The sequence below is a fragment of the Athene noctua genome, chromosome 3 (assembly GCF_965140245.1).
Source record: "Athene noctua chromosome 3, bAthNoc1.hap1.1, whole genome shotgun sequence".
Taxonomy (NCBI): domain Eukaryota; kingdom Metazoa; phylum Chordata; class Aves; order Strigiformes; family Strigidae; genus Athene; species Athene noctua.
This window is the reverse complement of record NC_134039.1, coordinates 63,368,218-63,386,345: the sequence shown is the minus strand read 5'-3', so window position 1 is coordinate 63,386,345 and position 18,128 is coordinate 63,368,218. Positions and strand designations below refer to the sequence as shown.

Genomic DNA, 18,128 nt, shown 5'->3' with positions numbered 1-18,128 from the left:
AAAACTGCAGTGTTCTTCTTGAAACCTCTATTCTACGTGTTTTTGACCTAGGACAAAACCTTTTTCTCTGACAAATAAAACTGTCTAGGAAAAAGCAGTAGCATTTACAAACAGAAATAAGCATATATTTGGCAACAAGCAGCTGTAAAGTGGATTGACTCCCTCAACAGAACATGAACTGTAGAACCAGTAACTGACTGACCAGTGCATTCTAACATCACTGGACTCTTTCCATTGATTTTACCATTGCATTCAGATTCTGGATTTTAGTTCAGTACTGAACCAATCAGTTCAAAGGCTTTACTAAAGTCTAGGTAACAACATCCACAGCCTTTCCCTCATCCACTAAGTGGGTCACCTTGTGGATGATAAGGTGATAAGCAGGAATGATAAGCACAGAATGATTCAGGTTTGAAGGGGCCTCAGAAGTCCATCTCCTACTCAAAGCACAACCAGCTATAAGGTCAGACTGAACTGCCCAAAGCTTTATCCATTCAGGTCTTGAAAACCTTCAAGGATGAAGAATCTATAACCTCTAATGGTAACAGATTTCAGTGCTTGACTGTCCTTACCTTAAAAAAAAAATTACATTTCAATAGAGTATGTTGTCTCTCATCCTCTAACATGCACACCTGTAAAGAGTCTGGCTTAATCTTCTTAATAATATCTTTTTAAGTTTTGGCTAGCAGTTTTTCCCCAAGCCTTCTGTTCTTCAGGCTACACAAGCCCAGTTCCCTCAGCCTTTCCTCACGTGTCAAGTGCTTCTGCTCCCTGATCTTCTTGATGGACCTCTATTGAACTTGCTCCAGTTTATCAAAGCCTTTCTTGATTTGAGGGACCCAAAACTCATACAGTATTACAGATTTATGCTTGAAGAGTTCTGAATACTGATGCAGTTCAGTATTCTTAAGTAAGCTAGTGTTTTGGCCTGATAGACAATTGCTCATACACACAAATTTTCTGGTTTATGCAGAAGTCCAGAAGGTAGTCCCTGATAATGGCAGTGCCATTTAATCACATTGTGAAGGCTCTTGTATAAGTAGTTAAAAATTTGTGTCACAATTATAGTGAATTGGATACTTAGGACTTATATTTGTGAGATGGCTGTCCACAAAATGAGTGACTACCTGTGTAAATTGAAAATTCATGTCTTCCTTCAAGTCACTGTCCAAAAATGGCTTTTGAAAGCATGGAAACAATGTTTTGGAGGACATGATGTATTGAGAGTTGCTGAAAAATTGAAAAAGTATTTTCAATATTTTGGATATGTAATTGAATCCTTCTGTTAGGGAAAAGCCAAGTAAAGCCAACATAATTCAAAAATAGAATAACAATATTTTAAAAAAATCTAGTATAATTGAAATTAGTATAAAATCATTCATGTTAGTTTTCTTTAATTGCTAAGTTCATCATCATAAATGTTTTGTTGACATTGGTACTGAATTTGAAAACAATTACTTTTTACATCTTTTTGTTCATAGCTTTCATAATTCTATTACATTTTGAAAAGGAATTAATTTAAAACTTTTCTGTAGTAGTTACTGTATTGCTTCACTTGTTTATGTAGCTTACAAATGATACTAAAAAAGGTAGTGGACAAGTACGAAGAATGAAAGCATTCTCTGTATCAGCCAGTGATGAATACTGGAAAAACCTGACTGAAAACTTCAGACTCAGATTAATGATTATATATATATATCCTAGAGTATATATACTTAGGATGCTGCATATCCCAAGCACAATTACAAGCTGGGTAGAAAATGGATTGAGAGCAGCCCTGCAGAGAAGGACTTGAGGGTATTGGCAGATGAAAATCTGACTATGAGCAGCAATGTGCGTTCACAACCCAGAAAGCCAGCCATATCCTGGGCTGCATCAAGAGAAGTGTGGCCAGAAGGCCAAGGGAGGTGATTCTGCCCCTCTCCTCTGTTCTCATTTAGATCCCACCTGGAGTACCATGTCCAGCTCTGGGGCCCCCAGCATAGGAAGGGTGGAACTGGATGATCTTTAAGTTCCCTTCCAACCCCAAACATTCTATGGTTCTATGATACTATTCTGTGACTCCTGGCTTCTTGCATCCAAAATGTCTGACTTAAAGTAGGTTAATGGAAAAATAAAGAGAAGTTAATACTAGGGAGGCAATTATGAAAGAAAGGTATATCCTCCCTGTCTCTACAGCTGGTAGTATCTCAAAAACCAGGTTATACCTTGTATTAAGCTAGATCTTTTGGAGGGTATTTGCACACACTAACCAAATCACACACAAGTGAGATGGAGCACAGTTGGTGGGTATACTGTCTGTATTCTGCCTTATAGAAACAGTCTTAGAACTTTTGAAACAAAACCAGATTGTTTTCTCTCAGATTACCATATTACTTATGAACAAACTTTTAACTGAAAACAAACTGAATTTTCCTTTTTAATATTTCTCCACAAACCACAGTTTGGGAACAACTGAAGTGAAGAAAGCTTTGAAAAAAAGGAATGAGAAAAACCTATTGAGTGGGATTTTAATTTCGCTCCCTCAGTAAATTTGGCTCGCAAATGCATCTGAATATATTTTCTCCTTTTTCTTTTTTTCTTCACTCCTAAAAATAAAGATTTTTTGCCAAATGATAAGAAAAAGAAATATCTATTGCAAAGAGAATTTTCAAAATTATTCCTTTCTTTCATTTAATTAAAATGAGATGAGATCTCAGTGGTTCTTTTACCTGTGAGCAGGAACCTAAAACCCCTTTTGACTGATGTCTGTTGGTATACGTAAAAGCACACACAGTTTACTGTTGCATTTTCCATAGGTCTTTTTCTTTGAAAATCCATAGGTGATCTTTAGTCCAGGTTTAGAACTGTTTGCACATGAAGATTTTTTTTAAAATCCAGCACAAATTCAAAATACTGAAACTCAGACTGCTGTCAAATCATTAACTGCAATGAAGAAAAAAATACCTCCATTACCATGTATCTCAGTTTAACCAAAATAATTTTATTAAGAGAAGCTGTAACATTGATGTACCATGTATTAACATTCTATTCCTACCCATTTCACTGGATTTATACATGCTTTCTTTTACAACTGTGTGCCACTCATATATGCTATGTATTTCTTATCCTGTCCAAGTTGAAATATAGGACTCATACAAAATAACTGAAAAGACCAATATGATAGAAGCTTAATTACTTATTCTTATGAGTCCTTTTATTTAAAAGAAAAAAGAAGAAAAATCATCTCAACCTCAGAATTCTACATTCCTGATGTAAAAAAATTTTAATAAGAAGTGTGAATTCCAGATTTGTGTGGGATGAAGGTAAATTTAGGACTGTAAGTCAGGATAAAAGGGATGACTGTTGTAACAAGGACAATTTACAGTGCAGGATAAACCAGAAGAACTATCTATAGGTAGGTGACTAAATAAGTGTCATCCATTTTGCATGCAAATTTGATCCTTGAGTAATAAGTTTGAGAGATAACATGGTATTACGGCAGCATATTAAAGAACCTCTTCCCCCAGCTCAAATAATAGACATATTCAAATTTAGGCTCTTTAAAAAAATAAATAATAATTAAAAGAATCCAAGATTTTTTTATTTTTTTTTTTTAAATCTCATTTACTATTAGTATTATTTCCTATTGAAAAAGTGTTTTCCATGTGGCAAATACTGGTCAGCAACTACTTTGCTATCCTCACACATTTAAATTATAATCCTGTTTTATCAGTTTTTACAATAATTTTATTATCTAAGAGGAGACTGAATGCTTTGTTCATGAGGACATCTTCTGGGGTGAGGAGGTAAGAGAGAAATTTCTCTGAGTTCTTCTTCCTTTGAGACATAGAGAAAATTACATCCTGGAAATAGCATGAACTTTCATCTTGGGACTGGGGAAACAGAGTGCATTACCAAATTAACATATTACCTATTTGTGCATGTGGGAAGAAAGCCAGAACTTTTCCCTCTGGAAACAGATTACCAGTGGCATTGGAGGTGGGTAGAAGGCAAATTTTGTTTCATGCTCGAAGAGTCCTGCTCACAAAAGAGTCCTGTGAGGTAAGCTGCAGGTGTTAATTGGCCACATGTCTCTGCTACTGCAGAAGGAGAAATACAAGCTATATGGACCGATCCCCTTTTCCTGATAGTGAGTATCTACATCTGGGAAAGAACTGAGATGAACCCAGCATTTCTCACCCGTGTTTCAGGAATGTGGACTCCTCATGGTCTCAGCCTCTAAGCGACAATTTAAGAGACTCTATAAGCCTATCACTTTAGCCACTTCTCAGAAGTGAAGAGAGAGGGTTAGAATTTCACCTTACAGTCTATTCTTTGAAGAGGCATTGATACTTTGCAATCGTTTGCTCTCATTATACTGGAAAGATCTAGGCTCCAAAGTCAAGGCCTTTTTACCAACAGATTCCAAAACCATCTTGTGAGTACTTCTCTGAAGTTCAAGCAAATATGATCAACTGTGCCTTTAAAGAATTTACTCAGTTCTAATGGAAATTGTCAGATTTGACCATTTATTGGAACAGTTTTCTTTTCCTGATAAAATGTCATGACTTCTAGAAATCACAGAATCATAGAATGTTTTGGGTTGGAAGGGAACTTAAAGCTCATCCAGTTCCACCCCCACCCTGCCATGGGCAGAAACACCTTCCACTAGGCCAGGTTGCTCAAAGCCCCATCCAGCCTGGCCTTGAACACTGCCAGGGAGGGGGCAGACACAATTTCTCTGAGCAACCTGTTCCAGTGTCTCACCACCCTCACAGTAAAGAATTTTTTCCTTATATCTAATCTAGATCTACCCTCTTTCAGTTTAAAACCATTACCCCTCATCTTATCACTACACTTCCTGATAAAGTCCCTCCCCATCTTTCCTGTAGGTCCCTTTTAAGTACTGGAAGGCCAGTATAAAGTCTTCCCAGAGCCTTCTCCTCTCTAGGCTGAACAAGCCCAACTCTCTCAGCCTGTCTTCATAAGGGAGGTGCTCCAGACTCTTGTTCTTCTTCATGGTCTGCCTCTGGGACCGCTCAAGGAGATCTATGCCCTTCCTATGCTGGGGGCCCCAGAGCTGGACATGATACTCCAGGTGGGATCTAAATGAGAACAGAGGAGAGGGGCAGAATCACCTCCCTTGGCCTTCTGGCCACACTTCTCTTGATGCAGCCCAGGATATGGCTGGCTTTCTGGGTTGTGAACGCACATTGCTGGCTCATAGTCAGATTTTCATCTGCCAATACCCTCAAGTCCTTCTCTGCAGGGCTGCTCTCAATCCATTTTCCACCCAGCTTGTAATTGTGCTTGGGATTGCCTTGACCCATGTGCAGGACCTTGCTCTTGGCCTTGTTGAACTTCATGAGGTTTGCACAGGCTCGCCTCTCAGGCCTGTCCAGGTCCCTCTGGATGGCACATCCCTTCCCTCCAGCGTGTCAACTGCACCACACAGCTTGGTGTTATCAGCAAACTTGCTGAGGGTGCACTCAATACCACTGTCCATGTCACTGACAAAGATGTTAAACAGCACTGGTCCCAGTACCAACACCTGATGAATGCCATTCTCCATTTGGATATTGAACTGTTGACCGTAACTCTCTGAGTGTAACCATCCAGCCAATTCCTTATCCACCAAGTGGTCCATCCATCAAATCCATGTCTCTCCAATTGATAGTCAAGGATGTCATGTGGGACAGTGTCAAATGCTTTGCAGAAGCCCAGCTAGATGACGACAGTTGCTCTTCCTTTATCCACCGGTACTGTAACCTTGTTGTAGGTGGCCACCAAATTCATTGGACACTATTTGCCCTTAGTAAAGCTGTGTTGGCTGACACCAATTGCCTCCTTATTTTCCATGTCCCCTAGCATAGTTTCCAGGAGTATCTGCTCCGTGATCTTTCTGGGTAAAGAGGTAGGCTTCTCTTACATGACTTACAGGCTTTTCATCCAGGGTGTCAGCATTTGAGAATGAACTTGTAAAAGAAGTTGCACATGCCAGCAGTGGAATTTTTGAAATGATGTAAATGTTTTAGTCCTATGAGAATGCACTGTAATAATAGAGCTGAGCACTAGTCAGCCATTTAAAAGGTATAGAATTGTCAAATATTTAGTAAGGAATCATTTGCTCTAGTGGTGAGTTTCCTGTCAGGTTACAACACATATTTGTACAGCACTATGTATTTGTTGGTCTTGGTTTCCATAGATTCAGATCAGATTGTTGAGGATTTATTCTGATGTGGAAGTCCTGGCACTGTTGGTCATATTTATGAACTGTATTAGTAATGAAGGAGAGCTACTAGAACCTACTACTCTTCATTGGTTCATGTTGGAAGAATAGGAATATATGCTGCTTTCTTGCTGTTTCACAAAGCAAGGGTCCCTGTATTGTGCAAGCTAAAGTATGAAAGGAATCACAATCTGAGAAGGCATGGGTTTACTGGAATAAAAGTGTGGTAGTAATGCACTATTTCTCTAGACTGCCAACTTCAATGGAAATCTAGCAGGTTCTGCAAAATTGAAAGTCTTGCTTAAAAGTCTGACTCCTTTAGTATTCTGTGGACAACCACATTGTGCACTCCTGACTTATATAATCGTGACCTTCAATTCATCTTCATCTCTTATGAAGGTTAACTGTAAGAAGCAGACAGGAAGACAGTGGATTGGCTTTGTGGGCAGGAGATGCTCACATAAACTGGCAAGACTATTCCGGACAGTTATGGGTGAAACCAGATCTCTCACATTCTGGAAGATACCATGGAAAAATCAACCATTTAGAGAATTACAAAGTATTTTGCTTGTGTTGACCAAGCTATTCCAATTCATACTAAATTCTCCCTAGGGCATTCCATTTCTACCCCTATCTTTGTGCTCTGGATTGTTGTCTTACCTGTATGCACCCTTAAACAGATGAACAAGCATGGACTTGTGAAAAGGAATGTGAAAGATTTCTAATATCTCTCTGAGAAGAAGAGGAAAAAGTGCTATTAAAGCGTTAAATTCAGTGTTATGTAAAGGTAACATGGAGAAGAAAAGGAACATGTAGATGACTGGGTTTATTGCTTCCCTCAAAATTATTATTTTTGTCTCAGAAATCCTATTTCAGATTGAAGTGATGAACAAATTGTTTTATATTAGACAACAGCCCTGTAACAGTATGCTGTGAGTTAAGAGAAATTAATTTAATTAATCAAGCTAGGTGTGCTCAGTATCAGAAGTGCATGTCTTCTGATATCTGTTTATATCTTCTCTTAATATTTTCACTGTGCTTCCTTATTTTTCCCTTATCACAACTTGTTTTAACATAGCTAACAATTTATTTTGTGTATTATCCCTAACATCTTATTTTGACTGTGACAAGGCATCCATGCCCTGTGCCAAACACACGCTGAGTGACTGCTGCTGCCTAATGTAGTCACAAGGTGTAGAAACAGCTCGATGCTTGGCAGGAGCAAAAAAGTATGCTGGAGGAATTTGCTTCCCAGCACGAAGAAATTCTCTATGACTATTTTGATCTTGTATGAGACTTGTGAAATTACTGAAGTCATGTCGGGTTCTGAAATAAGTATAATTTGCTCCTGACTTTTGATATTTTTGATTTTTGGGACAGCATTGCTCCATGCGAAAGATAGCTAAATAATTCCATGTTTCAGTGGATACACTCCAAACGTACCGTTTTCTCACTCTCTTCCTTCTTGCTGGAATCTGCAATGGATAGATTTACTGCAGATTTCAAACCTGTCAACACCCAAATGTGTGACACCAGCTCTCAATACATGTGAAAGAGCTAAGCTGAGGGACATGATAATATGTAGCAAGTGAAGAAGACAGAAGTTCGTCAGAATACATTTTGTGCAGTACAGAAAACTTTTCTATAAACTCCATTTTGAAGTTGAGCAACTGTTAACAGTGTGCAGTTATCAGGGTGTTAGAAAACAGTAGGACAGGAGTTTGGGCTTCACGACTCTCCCTTGCACTAGAATGTTAGAGGAATCTGTCTATGGTTATACTGTGGAGAGTTTTATGAGCTGCTTAAACATAAACCTGAAAGTTAATAAAAATATAACTCCCTACTTCAAGCTAAGGAAGTAACGTGTTTTGAAAAATTCCCGCTGTTGTTAGGGAGCAACCTCACCCAGCAGCCTGGCTGAATCCGGATAGCTGCAACTCAACCGGGAAGTGAAGCTGGGCATCTGCTCAGACTTTCCTTTGCAGCTGGCCAGTTATGTATGCACTTGCCTGGAGTCATGTCACAGTCCTGCTCTGCTCTTCCAACCTTGTTGTTGGGCACCCTTGCTGTGCTGTTCAAAATGTCTCTGTCAGTGGAGCATGTACCGATGCTGCTCTGGTCAACTCAGAGGTAAGAAATCTAATAAAAGAGTATCTCTACTTATGCTACTGCTTTGTGTGTGTGTGCAGAATATGTTGTATATCATCAGTTGTGGTAAATTATCTCTGGGCAATTAAATTGCCCAATAAATAAATTTGCCTCTCAGCAGTCAAACAAGCTAACAGATGAATTTACCCATTTTTATTTATAATTTTAGGGTTCTAAGCTAGGCAGTAAGAAGTAAATAAAATCTATATTCTTCAAATCTGAAGTAGATATGCTTTATTCACCCTAAGCAACCTTGAACTCCACTGTTGGAGATATTGTGATAAGTCACAACATAAGGCAGTCTCACAAAAAGGAGCTGACAAAAAACTGTGTGGGGAACCTCAATATCTGCATTTTCTAACTCCTAAATCCTGGGGTTTTTACTTTAATGTCCTTTTTAATGAAGAATTTGTAATAGAATACATTGCTGTATGTACAGCAGTTAGAAACAACTGCAGAGTCTTGACAGATCCAGAGAGACATGTGAAATTCAGGGGTTTGTATGTAGTTACAAAATGAGAATTTGAACCTGCCTTGAAAGAGGTACAGACCTCTTTTTTCCAACCAGGAAATTTATTCATGCAGATTTTAAGGATTTTATGTAATTACTTGGGATTTCCAGAAATACAGCAACTTGGGCAACGCAGTAGCTTCAGGTGGGGTACTGGATGTATTAAGTTGTCAAAGGACTATGCGCCACTTATTCACAAGGCTGTCCCTGCAGGGCATACACGTTGGTTTTGTCCAGGATGTACTGCCTCAAAACACAGTAAGCCAATGTCAGCGGCTGGTAAGAATATGCTCCTGAGGGGCTTAGGGGATCACAGGACTGATTGGAAGCCCTAAAGGCAAAGTCCTTTTTCTGGGTGGGAAGACGACAGCAGATCTACTGTACTCCAGGTTTGCCTAAGGCATGCTTTGGCCTGAGTATATCACTTGACTCTCCTCCCAATTCCTAAATCCTCTACGTTCTTAACCCAGTTTGTCTAAATTGTAAATCCTCTCATGGAGACTTCATCTAATACCCTCTGCAAGCACATATGTATTATACCTAGTTCAACAGGTCTGATCCTAGTTGTGTATTTATTCATTTCTCTAATATAAATAATCCATAACACTAACAGTATTTGGAATTTGTCACAATCTGTCTGGGTGACTTCATAAGCATAAAATGTTTTCCTGTACTGTTAATAGCCTTGGTGCACAGGTTAACCCTCACTTTTGCTGTAAAGATAAAAAGAAGGGGCTGCAGTGACAGGGATTCCTGCTGGCGTGAGCAAGCTGTGTGTGCTTGTGCAGTGGGAGTTTTGCTTCTGAAAGCCTTTGGTCATCAACTCTTGTCAGGTCTGAATTAATGGGATTTGCTTCTTTTGTATCTTTGTTGCTTTGTTAATTCCCAGAGTGTTGCTAGTGATTTCCTGTTCTGTAAACTGAGAAAGGAACCAAACAATGGCTTCTTGGGAGATAATTAACCTTTCAGATAGTTGAGCTGGATTCACTCTACCTTTCATGAGCCTTCAAGTCATTCTTCAACACATTTGGGAGACTGAAATACCAAGCTGTCACTAGGCTAGGAAGAGAATTAGAGTAAATTCTGCTCTCATTTATCCCACTGTAAATATTTTGTCTTTAGGGAACATTATTAAGATTTAAATCTGAGAGCTAAATCTTGTTAATCTTTTTTTTTTTTTTTTTTTTCCTGTTGCTTTTTAATGTAGAAATTTTTAGACAGCAATAGGAGGATTCATAAATTTTATGAACATCAGGAGTTAGATAAAGTTCTTCAGGAGAACTTCCTCCCTGTATAGTGTCATATAGACAAGCATGCTACTTTTCCGTGTTTTCATATGTTGTGCTGTAATATTGAGGGCAATGGAAAACAGATGTGAAGGAGGTGTGTACTGTGTTTTTTTCATACATATCCTGGACATTGTATTCTTTTTGGTAGTAATTAATACCATCTTTGACATATGTCTAGCCATCTTTTAACCCTTTCCAGAAACTGAACCTCTGGTCCTTGGGGAGCCACAGCTGAAATCTGAAAATTTTGATGAAGTTTGATTTGGTAACTTTATTTTTTTTCACCTGAAAGAAATAAATGGATGTCTCGACATCAAGGCTTTTTTTATACTCGAAATAATTAATTTACCTCTATATGATCGACATGTTGTATGAGTACTAAACCTCTGTATTTAAAAACAGTGTAAATGTTGGAAAGAGTTGGTCTTAGGACAAAAGTGATCCCAAGAGTCTAAGAAAAGATCAGTGATTCCTTTGTCCTTACTGCCTAGTTTATATAAACAACACACCTGTGGTCAATATAAGCAAAATATATAACCCCCAGTGGTCATAAAAGCAAAGTTTCCACCAAGATGCAGTTAGCAACTTGCTCTACTGCAGATTATTCAGGTTTATGCAAATCTAGAGCAAGAATATCAGGATAGTGGACTGATTAAACCAGTTTCATGTTTCCACAAATAGAACATTTTCTGGAAGAAGTGTTCCTCCTACCATGACCTTTGCATTTTTGAAAGGTGAAGTTCTTGTGGGGCCGAAATTAGTTCTGGTGAAAGTCAAAGAAGCAACTGGAAAGAAGATTTATGTTATCTTATAAAATAAAGAAACAGTAAGAGAAACTTTTGATTACTAACCCTTAACTTCATGCTTTACATCTTGATACTCTGTAGTGATGCAAGGTTTGCAGTGTGCAATCAACAGGCTTATGAAATCTAGAAACAACTATGAAGAGTTTTAGGAAGGGTAACTAAAAAAGTGCAGGAATTATCAATGGATTTCTTTTTACTTTGTGGAAACATGTCCCACCAGTTTAAAAGTTCAATAGAAGTTGAGACTTCTATTCCATCACCCTCTCCCAGGTTATCTGTTGGGATATGATATTGAATAGTTGAAGGATGATATATTTTGCACTTCTTTAGAACTAGCCAGTGTGTGTAAGTCATAATTCAGAACAGCTATATTAGAAGAATATAACACTTCAAAGTCTCTCTTTTATGCATTATTACTGTGCTGTAATCATGCTATTAAAGATGATGTCATCTGCAGATTATTTTTGCAACTGACAAACACATGCAGTGTGCAGAGCATACAGGGACATTAGTAAATCAAATACCTCTTTCCTCTAGAAAGAAATCTAAAATCTCTACTTTGAGAAAAATAAGTGTTGTCTACCAAACAATAATCTTTCTACATTGAGTTCAGGAGAAAGATGAAGTGGGAATAACTCAGTAGATCACAGTGTCCTGCTTTTCACAAAGAAATACTAATATATCAGTGGATATTCCCCAAATAACGTTGGCCTGGAAAAATTTACCTTCATCTTAAATTAGCCTTTAAACTAATATCCTCTGGTTGCTTTTAGAAGCAGGAGAAATGGGAAGGTTCCTTTGCATATAATATGCAGCAGAAACTTGACTTAGTCATTTTGAATTCAAAAGAATTTCTTTCCCTCCACAGATAAGGCAGGGAGTTTGAGGAAGTAAATTCATTAAAATTAGCTTTTGCGATTGTCCCCTCATGTGTTTGTTTTAAGAATTATTTTTGCTTACAGTCATTGAAAATATATTACTACCTTCATTTATGCTATCCTTATATTAGGAAATTAATCAATTTCTGGCAAATCCAGATTATAAATGACTTCAAGAAGGCATTAATGTCAAATTATACATTTGCGGTGTTTCCTAAAACTGCAAGGAATTTACTGAAAAATCTAATGGAAGAAGGTGGAACATAAAAAGGATACAGCAGAACTGAAGAATGTTTTAGCTTTATTTGACTTCTGTGTAGCTACCATGTGCTAACATGCATTCCAGTTTACTTCTTTTGTGCAGGAGAAAATATTCTTTCTTATATGGTAATCACAAGGTGACTGAAAGAGACAACTGACAAAAATAACTTGTAGGCAAGAGTTCAGAAGCCAGCTACAAAGCAAATCTGTAAGCTCACAAGTTAGAGTGACAGACGTCCTGTTATCTAACCATCTGCCCTTTCTGGTGGGTTCAGATACAGGAAATCTTGAAATCTTTTCTTCCATTAAAAACAAGTGTTCAAATCCCAGTTCTACCTAGAAAGAACACTGGTCAGAGAAGAATCTGCATGCTTAAACTTGTTGTCATGCCAGAGCAGTTAGGCAAGCAGTTAGCACTTAGAAAGAAGCAAAATACCAAGCTAAGATTTCTTTCCTCTCTTTCTTTAGTGCATTGTCTGGCTATTTGAGGAAAGACAGACCAGCTGAGTTTTAAGTTTCCTCCTTTTTAGCCAGCATTAAAGCACATGTATTAGTAGAGATGTTTGTCATTGTGAGCCCCCACAGGTGAGGACCCCAGGATGGTTCTACGGTGGGATGTTAAGTCTGGCAGGCAGCTGACCGCGCAAGGCTGAGAATCTTCGGACATAAAATTTTGTGTGAGCAATCAATAGTAGCAATCAGTATGTGTGTTGGCCTACTGCCTGTTACATCCTACTGATCTCTTGTTGAGCACTTGAGGTGAAGAGTTCAAAGGGATGGACCAATCTATATGTTCCATAAAGCACATCGTCAATGATGTACTGTCTGTGGCAGTCACGTATCAACATTTCACTCTACAGTTCACACTAAACCAGCTAGTAAAACACACTGACATTTCCTGTCTGAACCATGGTGAGAATATTGTTGCACCCAGCTGACAGTAGCAGCCCACTCAATGAAGGGTGCAGTCTTGCCTACTGACATGCATAGTGCTCAGCAAACTATTTAAAAGAATAATAAATGCATATATAATATGCTGAATACAAGTATTAGGCAAATGCTGCATTATAACAGTATTATTAACTTTTATTCTTAATTGCAAGTCCCAAAAGCTCTCAAATCTTCAATTTTTTCTAATATTAGGCATGAAATAGATTTATTCAGTTAGCTTTTTAAATAAATATAACAAGATATTTACCAATATTTCCTTTCACACAAGGCATTTTTTAACACCTTTTAATTTAATCTGTCTTCTTTTCCTTTAATATCATTAGCATTTTGGTGTGACCATGTCATGCATAAAGTCAGTATGGAAGTCAGTCCCGGGATAGTAATTCAGAATCTCTGGGAGTTTTCGTGTTTTCAAATATCTTATTTTTTATAGATTATACTTAAATATTTGAGATCGTGAGGTTTGACTTTTCTGAAAAGTTGAGGCATGTCTGTTACAATTTCAGAGTTATTTGGCTTCATAAATATAAGTTAGTGTGGATTTGCAAGCACAAATTAACAAAGTGAAAATGCTGAGTAAAACTAAGAAAATATCAAATGATAATTTAAATCAAATAGAAAAAAATTTCCTTCCTGCACAGCAAGGTTTACTGCTAAACTTCGAAAAGTGACAGGCAGAAGATCTACTAGAATTTGATTTTAACATCTGCAGTGCGTTGTCTGAAAGAGTCTTCCATAAGTACGGTTTGCTCTAACACTGTTCCAAAGCCCCAGATCTGAAGTAAGCTATGTATCTAGTACTGCAGGACTGCACTGTTTTTATCTCTGCTGTGGGTGCAATTAGAGGCTTTCGATTTACTCTCAGCAATCTTCACTGGAATTACTGGCAAGTCTTGAAGTGAAATACAGATTTTTCTTATCCAAGAAACAACACAGAAACCTGTCTATGTGTTCATTACCCCTGTTCTGCCTCCATCTTGAGAGACTGCAAAGATTGTTCTCATTCATAAAAGCTTGCTGTGCAAGGGTCATTTCTGAACCGCTTTGGGGTTAGAAAATTTAATCAGCATCTCAGCTTCACCAAATTGCAATCATATAATAGCTGATGCTACAGCACACAGCAATTGTCTATATTCTATTCTTTGTAATTAGAACCAGTTAGGGGCTCTGGAATACCTGATTTCTCAGGCTTTAGCAACTGATGTGCATTTGGGTAAGATGGGAGATTGTGCTTCAAGCTCTGGGTTTTCTACAGAATGACAATTTTACATTAGTCAAAATTTTACCTAGGACCAAAATTTTCATAATAAATGTCATCCCTATAAACCCATGTTGCATACTGTTAAAATCCTAATCAGGTGTTGAAAGAATAATGCCACCTCTTGTTTTTTCCATAACTGTTTTTTTGTAGATGTAAAAATGAATACATGAGTTATTTCTCTGTCCAATCCTCACAATGACAGACTGACAAAAAAATCTTAAGCTTTCTTGGTGTCTTGAGCCATTCTGCTCAGAAGAGGTCCTGCTTCTGGAAAGGCAGCTCTTCTGAGATGCTTCTACAGAATGGTTCCTTCATCATGAAAACCTTCAGAGAGAACATATTGCTTACAATAACACTGAAAAGTCACTTTTACTTAACAAAAGATTTATTAAAAAATATTGTTTTATGACAACTTGTGATCTAGCCTGAGTTGTACTCCTCTCTGGCCACCAAGATATCTGATGGCACTGGAAAGTGTTTTGGCAGTTGGGATTCCCTCTGGGAATTCTCTCTGAATGTTTTCAATATATTTGTCTTCATTTCACTTAGTAGGTATTTTTTTTGAAAAATGCAACTGTGCTCATACACAAACAAGAAAGTAGAGAGAGACGGTTATCATGGTTGAACCAATTTTATTCCTGCTGTAACACAATTAATGTGATATCAACATAAATGGGCAAGATCTTTTCCTCTTGAGTAGAATGAAAGTAAATTGAACTGTAAGCCAGATCTTAATCCAAACATGACGATATCATTAGCTGCTGCTGCATATTTAAAGAAGAGATGTCATCATTGGCAGCAAATTTTACAGAAAAAAAATAATAAATTTCTTTGTAGATCACAGTGGAATCCAGACACTGCTTTGCATGAAGGACATCTTGTCTCAGCACAGGAACTGATGGTATTCTTGCAGCCTGTTTTTACCCAGAATTCCAGAAATCTCATTTTGTTTCTGCAAGATACGGTATGTAACATTAATTCCTTTTCTCTCACCAATGCTGAGTACAAGACTGTACCTAAATGAGATGCCGTTCCTCCTTCTTACCAATCTACTCTCTCTGTTTTACAGCTTAGCATAGATGATTTCACGTATCTCAGTGAATCCTACGGTAACAAGAATCCATTTCAAAATGTTCAGGCAAGCATTTTTCTCTTTTATTTCTTTATATGCAGAATTTAAAATTAATAAAAGATGTAAGAAAGATGCAAACAGACAATAATTGGGAAAATTAAATTGAAGTGCTGCTGTTTCCGTATTTAAATTATTTATTGAGATTATTCCAGTTTAAGCAGATGGGTTAGAGAAAATCAACTGAGTTTGCAGAAATCTGTCTTGTAGCTATTTTATTTCTGAAGATCAAGTTTTCAGAATTCATCATAACTGACAAAATTCTTCCTAAACATGCTGCTATTTTGTATCATAAAACCCAGTATAAATGTCAAGACTGCCACCACAAAATTCTCGTTTGAAGCCATAGAAGAAAGAAAGTTATAGGAATCAATTATTTATTAGAGATTTTCAGAACCGAACACCCATTTTATTTTCATCAAAATAGAAGCTCATGCAGGGAGTTAACTGTACCATATTTGAATGTGGTTATTGTATGACTGGATACTGGATTGCTTTAATCTTCACGAAAAAAAGTCATGATACTTGAGTGATATGAAGTAAACTCCAGGCACAGAATCTAAGACAGAATCCTCCTGAGCTGGTCAGCAGCTTCAACTTCTGTCCTCACTAAGGAGTTTTACAGATTTTTGTGCACAGCAGCTATGCTTGTACTTACATGACATTTTATTGAACTGTAATTAGACAACTGAAGTCTTCACACGTGGAAGTCATAAAGGCATTCCTGCAGGCAGTGTGGAATGAACAGAGCTATTAGTAATGTAACTGTTATCAGAGCACACAAGGAAGTGTAAATTCCCAAGCATCACACAGCAAGCTGTATGTGTAATTCAATACATAAATATTCACATATTACCTGTCTCTACATCTATACTGTGTGAGAACTTCATGTCTTCCTTGTATCACTGATACTGGAGATCTTAATCTCTTTGCCATCTAAGAGCATTTTAACACTGATGCTGGAACAAAAACAATTATTCAGAGTATGTACATGGGTTTTCTGAGGAATGAATGGGAGCAGTATTCATTTGTAGTGTTAAGGATCAGTGGCTGTGTCCACAGGCAGATGTACTGGTATTTCTCTGGTATGCCTTATCTTCTCTGGGTTTAAAATCTATGCAAGGCTGCGTCTGGAGCAAATTTTGTTGCTGGTTGACTGCAAAAGTTATTTGATTTCAAAATCTGTGCGAAATGTACATGTGGCATTGCAAGTTCCTAATGATGTGGTGGTCTTATTTAAGTAGGTTCTGGATGTTTAAGAAGAGGGACATTAAAGTATTTAAAACCTCTTTTGCCTTGCAACCAGGAGTTCATCAGCACAACAGATAGAGCCTACAGCCAAAGGGTCAAATGAGTCCAGAGACTGATATGGGGTTAGAAATCGTGTGCTATATTGAGTGGATTTGGGACCAACCTCAACCTAGTGAGGAGGTACTCAGCTAAATGAATTATCATGTTTATCTTTGGTCTGTATCTGGCAAAGCAAAGATTTAAACCCAGGTTTTAAACAAGCTGAATAAATGTCAGTAACTGTTTGCTTTCTGACCTTGCATCTGTTTCCTTTCTGTCTTGGAGCTGAGAAACTTTTTCTCATTACAGCTTCTTTAAAACTACGTTTCTTTAGAAATTGCTCACCTTAACTCCAGCACTTCCTAGATTTCTTCTGTTGGACTTGGCAATATTAATACTTTTCTGGCATAGTTTTGTGGGAGTGAGGTGCTGTAACTTGAGTGAAAGAAAATGAGATGTATAAATTAAATATTTATTTTTCACCTAGGTGCCCATATGAAGAATTCTGTCAATATCTATTGCATAGACTTGTAGTTTTTAGGGCCAGAAAGGATCTTTTTAATGATTCAGTTCCATCTTAGATGTAACAGTGGGTTGAAAAATTTGTCCAGTTGCTATTGCATCAGTTGCACTCCCCTTGAGCTGCTTTGGGAAAGAAATCCATTCTTAATCATGCTATGAAAGACTCTTCCGTAATGTTCATAGAACACAGAACAAAATGAAGGTCAGGTCTGAATTTTGTCACTGGGGAAATCAGAATCTGTGATGTTGCATAATCACCATTTTTTATACCTTCATACTCTATATTATACAAGTGATTAATTAAGCTATAGTAGACATTCCATGTCACTCTAGTATCATCCTTTTGAACTTCAGAAATGCAAATTTATTCACAGACCTAAACTGGCGATCTCGTTTAGAATGTATATGTGCATGTAGCAGCATGTGTACTATAAGAAGGAAAAGAGTTATACGCTTGTAAACCACAGAGACATTTGCAGATATTAGATTTGTTCAGCTACATTAGCAGCTGTTTTGAGCTTTTGGGATCAATGAATTTGTATGCAATAAAAGAATTCTATTTCCATTAGTACAAAAAGAATCTTATAGGTAGATCATCTATCTTAAACATTCAAAGAACTTTAAAATTAAATAATTAAAATACAAAGATTAGCACTTGGGGAACTTTTTTGTCAAGCAGTCACCTACCCTTCAAACTACTTTTCTGTAATAATAGCTTTGGCTTTCCCCAGACAATGCTCAGCTCCTTAGAACTGCAGTGTACGGTAACACACTCCAGTTAGTGGCCAGCTGTGCAGCTGCATAATTATTATTGTAAGTCATTGCCATTCGTGGTTCGAAATCTCCATCATATCCTCACTCAGTGGTCATA

The 18,128-nt window shown here is 37.5% G+C and overlaps 1 protein-coding gene across 1 annotated transcript in view; it reads left to right on the top strand.

Annotated features, from left to right (window-relative positions):
- The first annotated feature begins 8,228 nt into the window (after positions 1 to 8,228).
- The window catches only part of ATP6AP1 (ATPase H+ transporting accessory protein 1), a 54,244-nt gene continuing 44,344 nt past the window's right edge, over positions 8,229 to 18,128 (top strand). The window contains exons 1-3 of the mRNA XM_074901568.1: positions 8,229 to 8,341; positions 15,154 to 15,280; positions 15,386 to 15,454. Of these exons, the coding sequence (XP_074757669.1) occupies positions 8,229 to 8,341; positions 15,154 to 15,280; positions 15,386 to 15,454 (309 nt within the window). The remainder of the gene's footprint in view (positions 8,342 to 15,153; positions 15,281 to 15,385; positions 15,455 to 18,128) is intronic.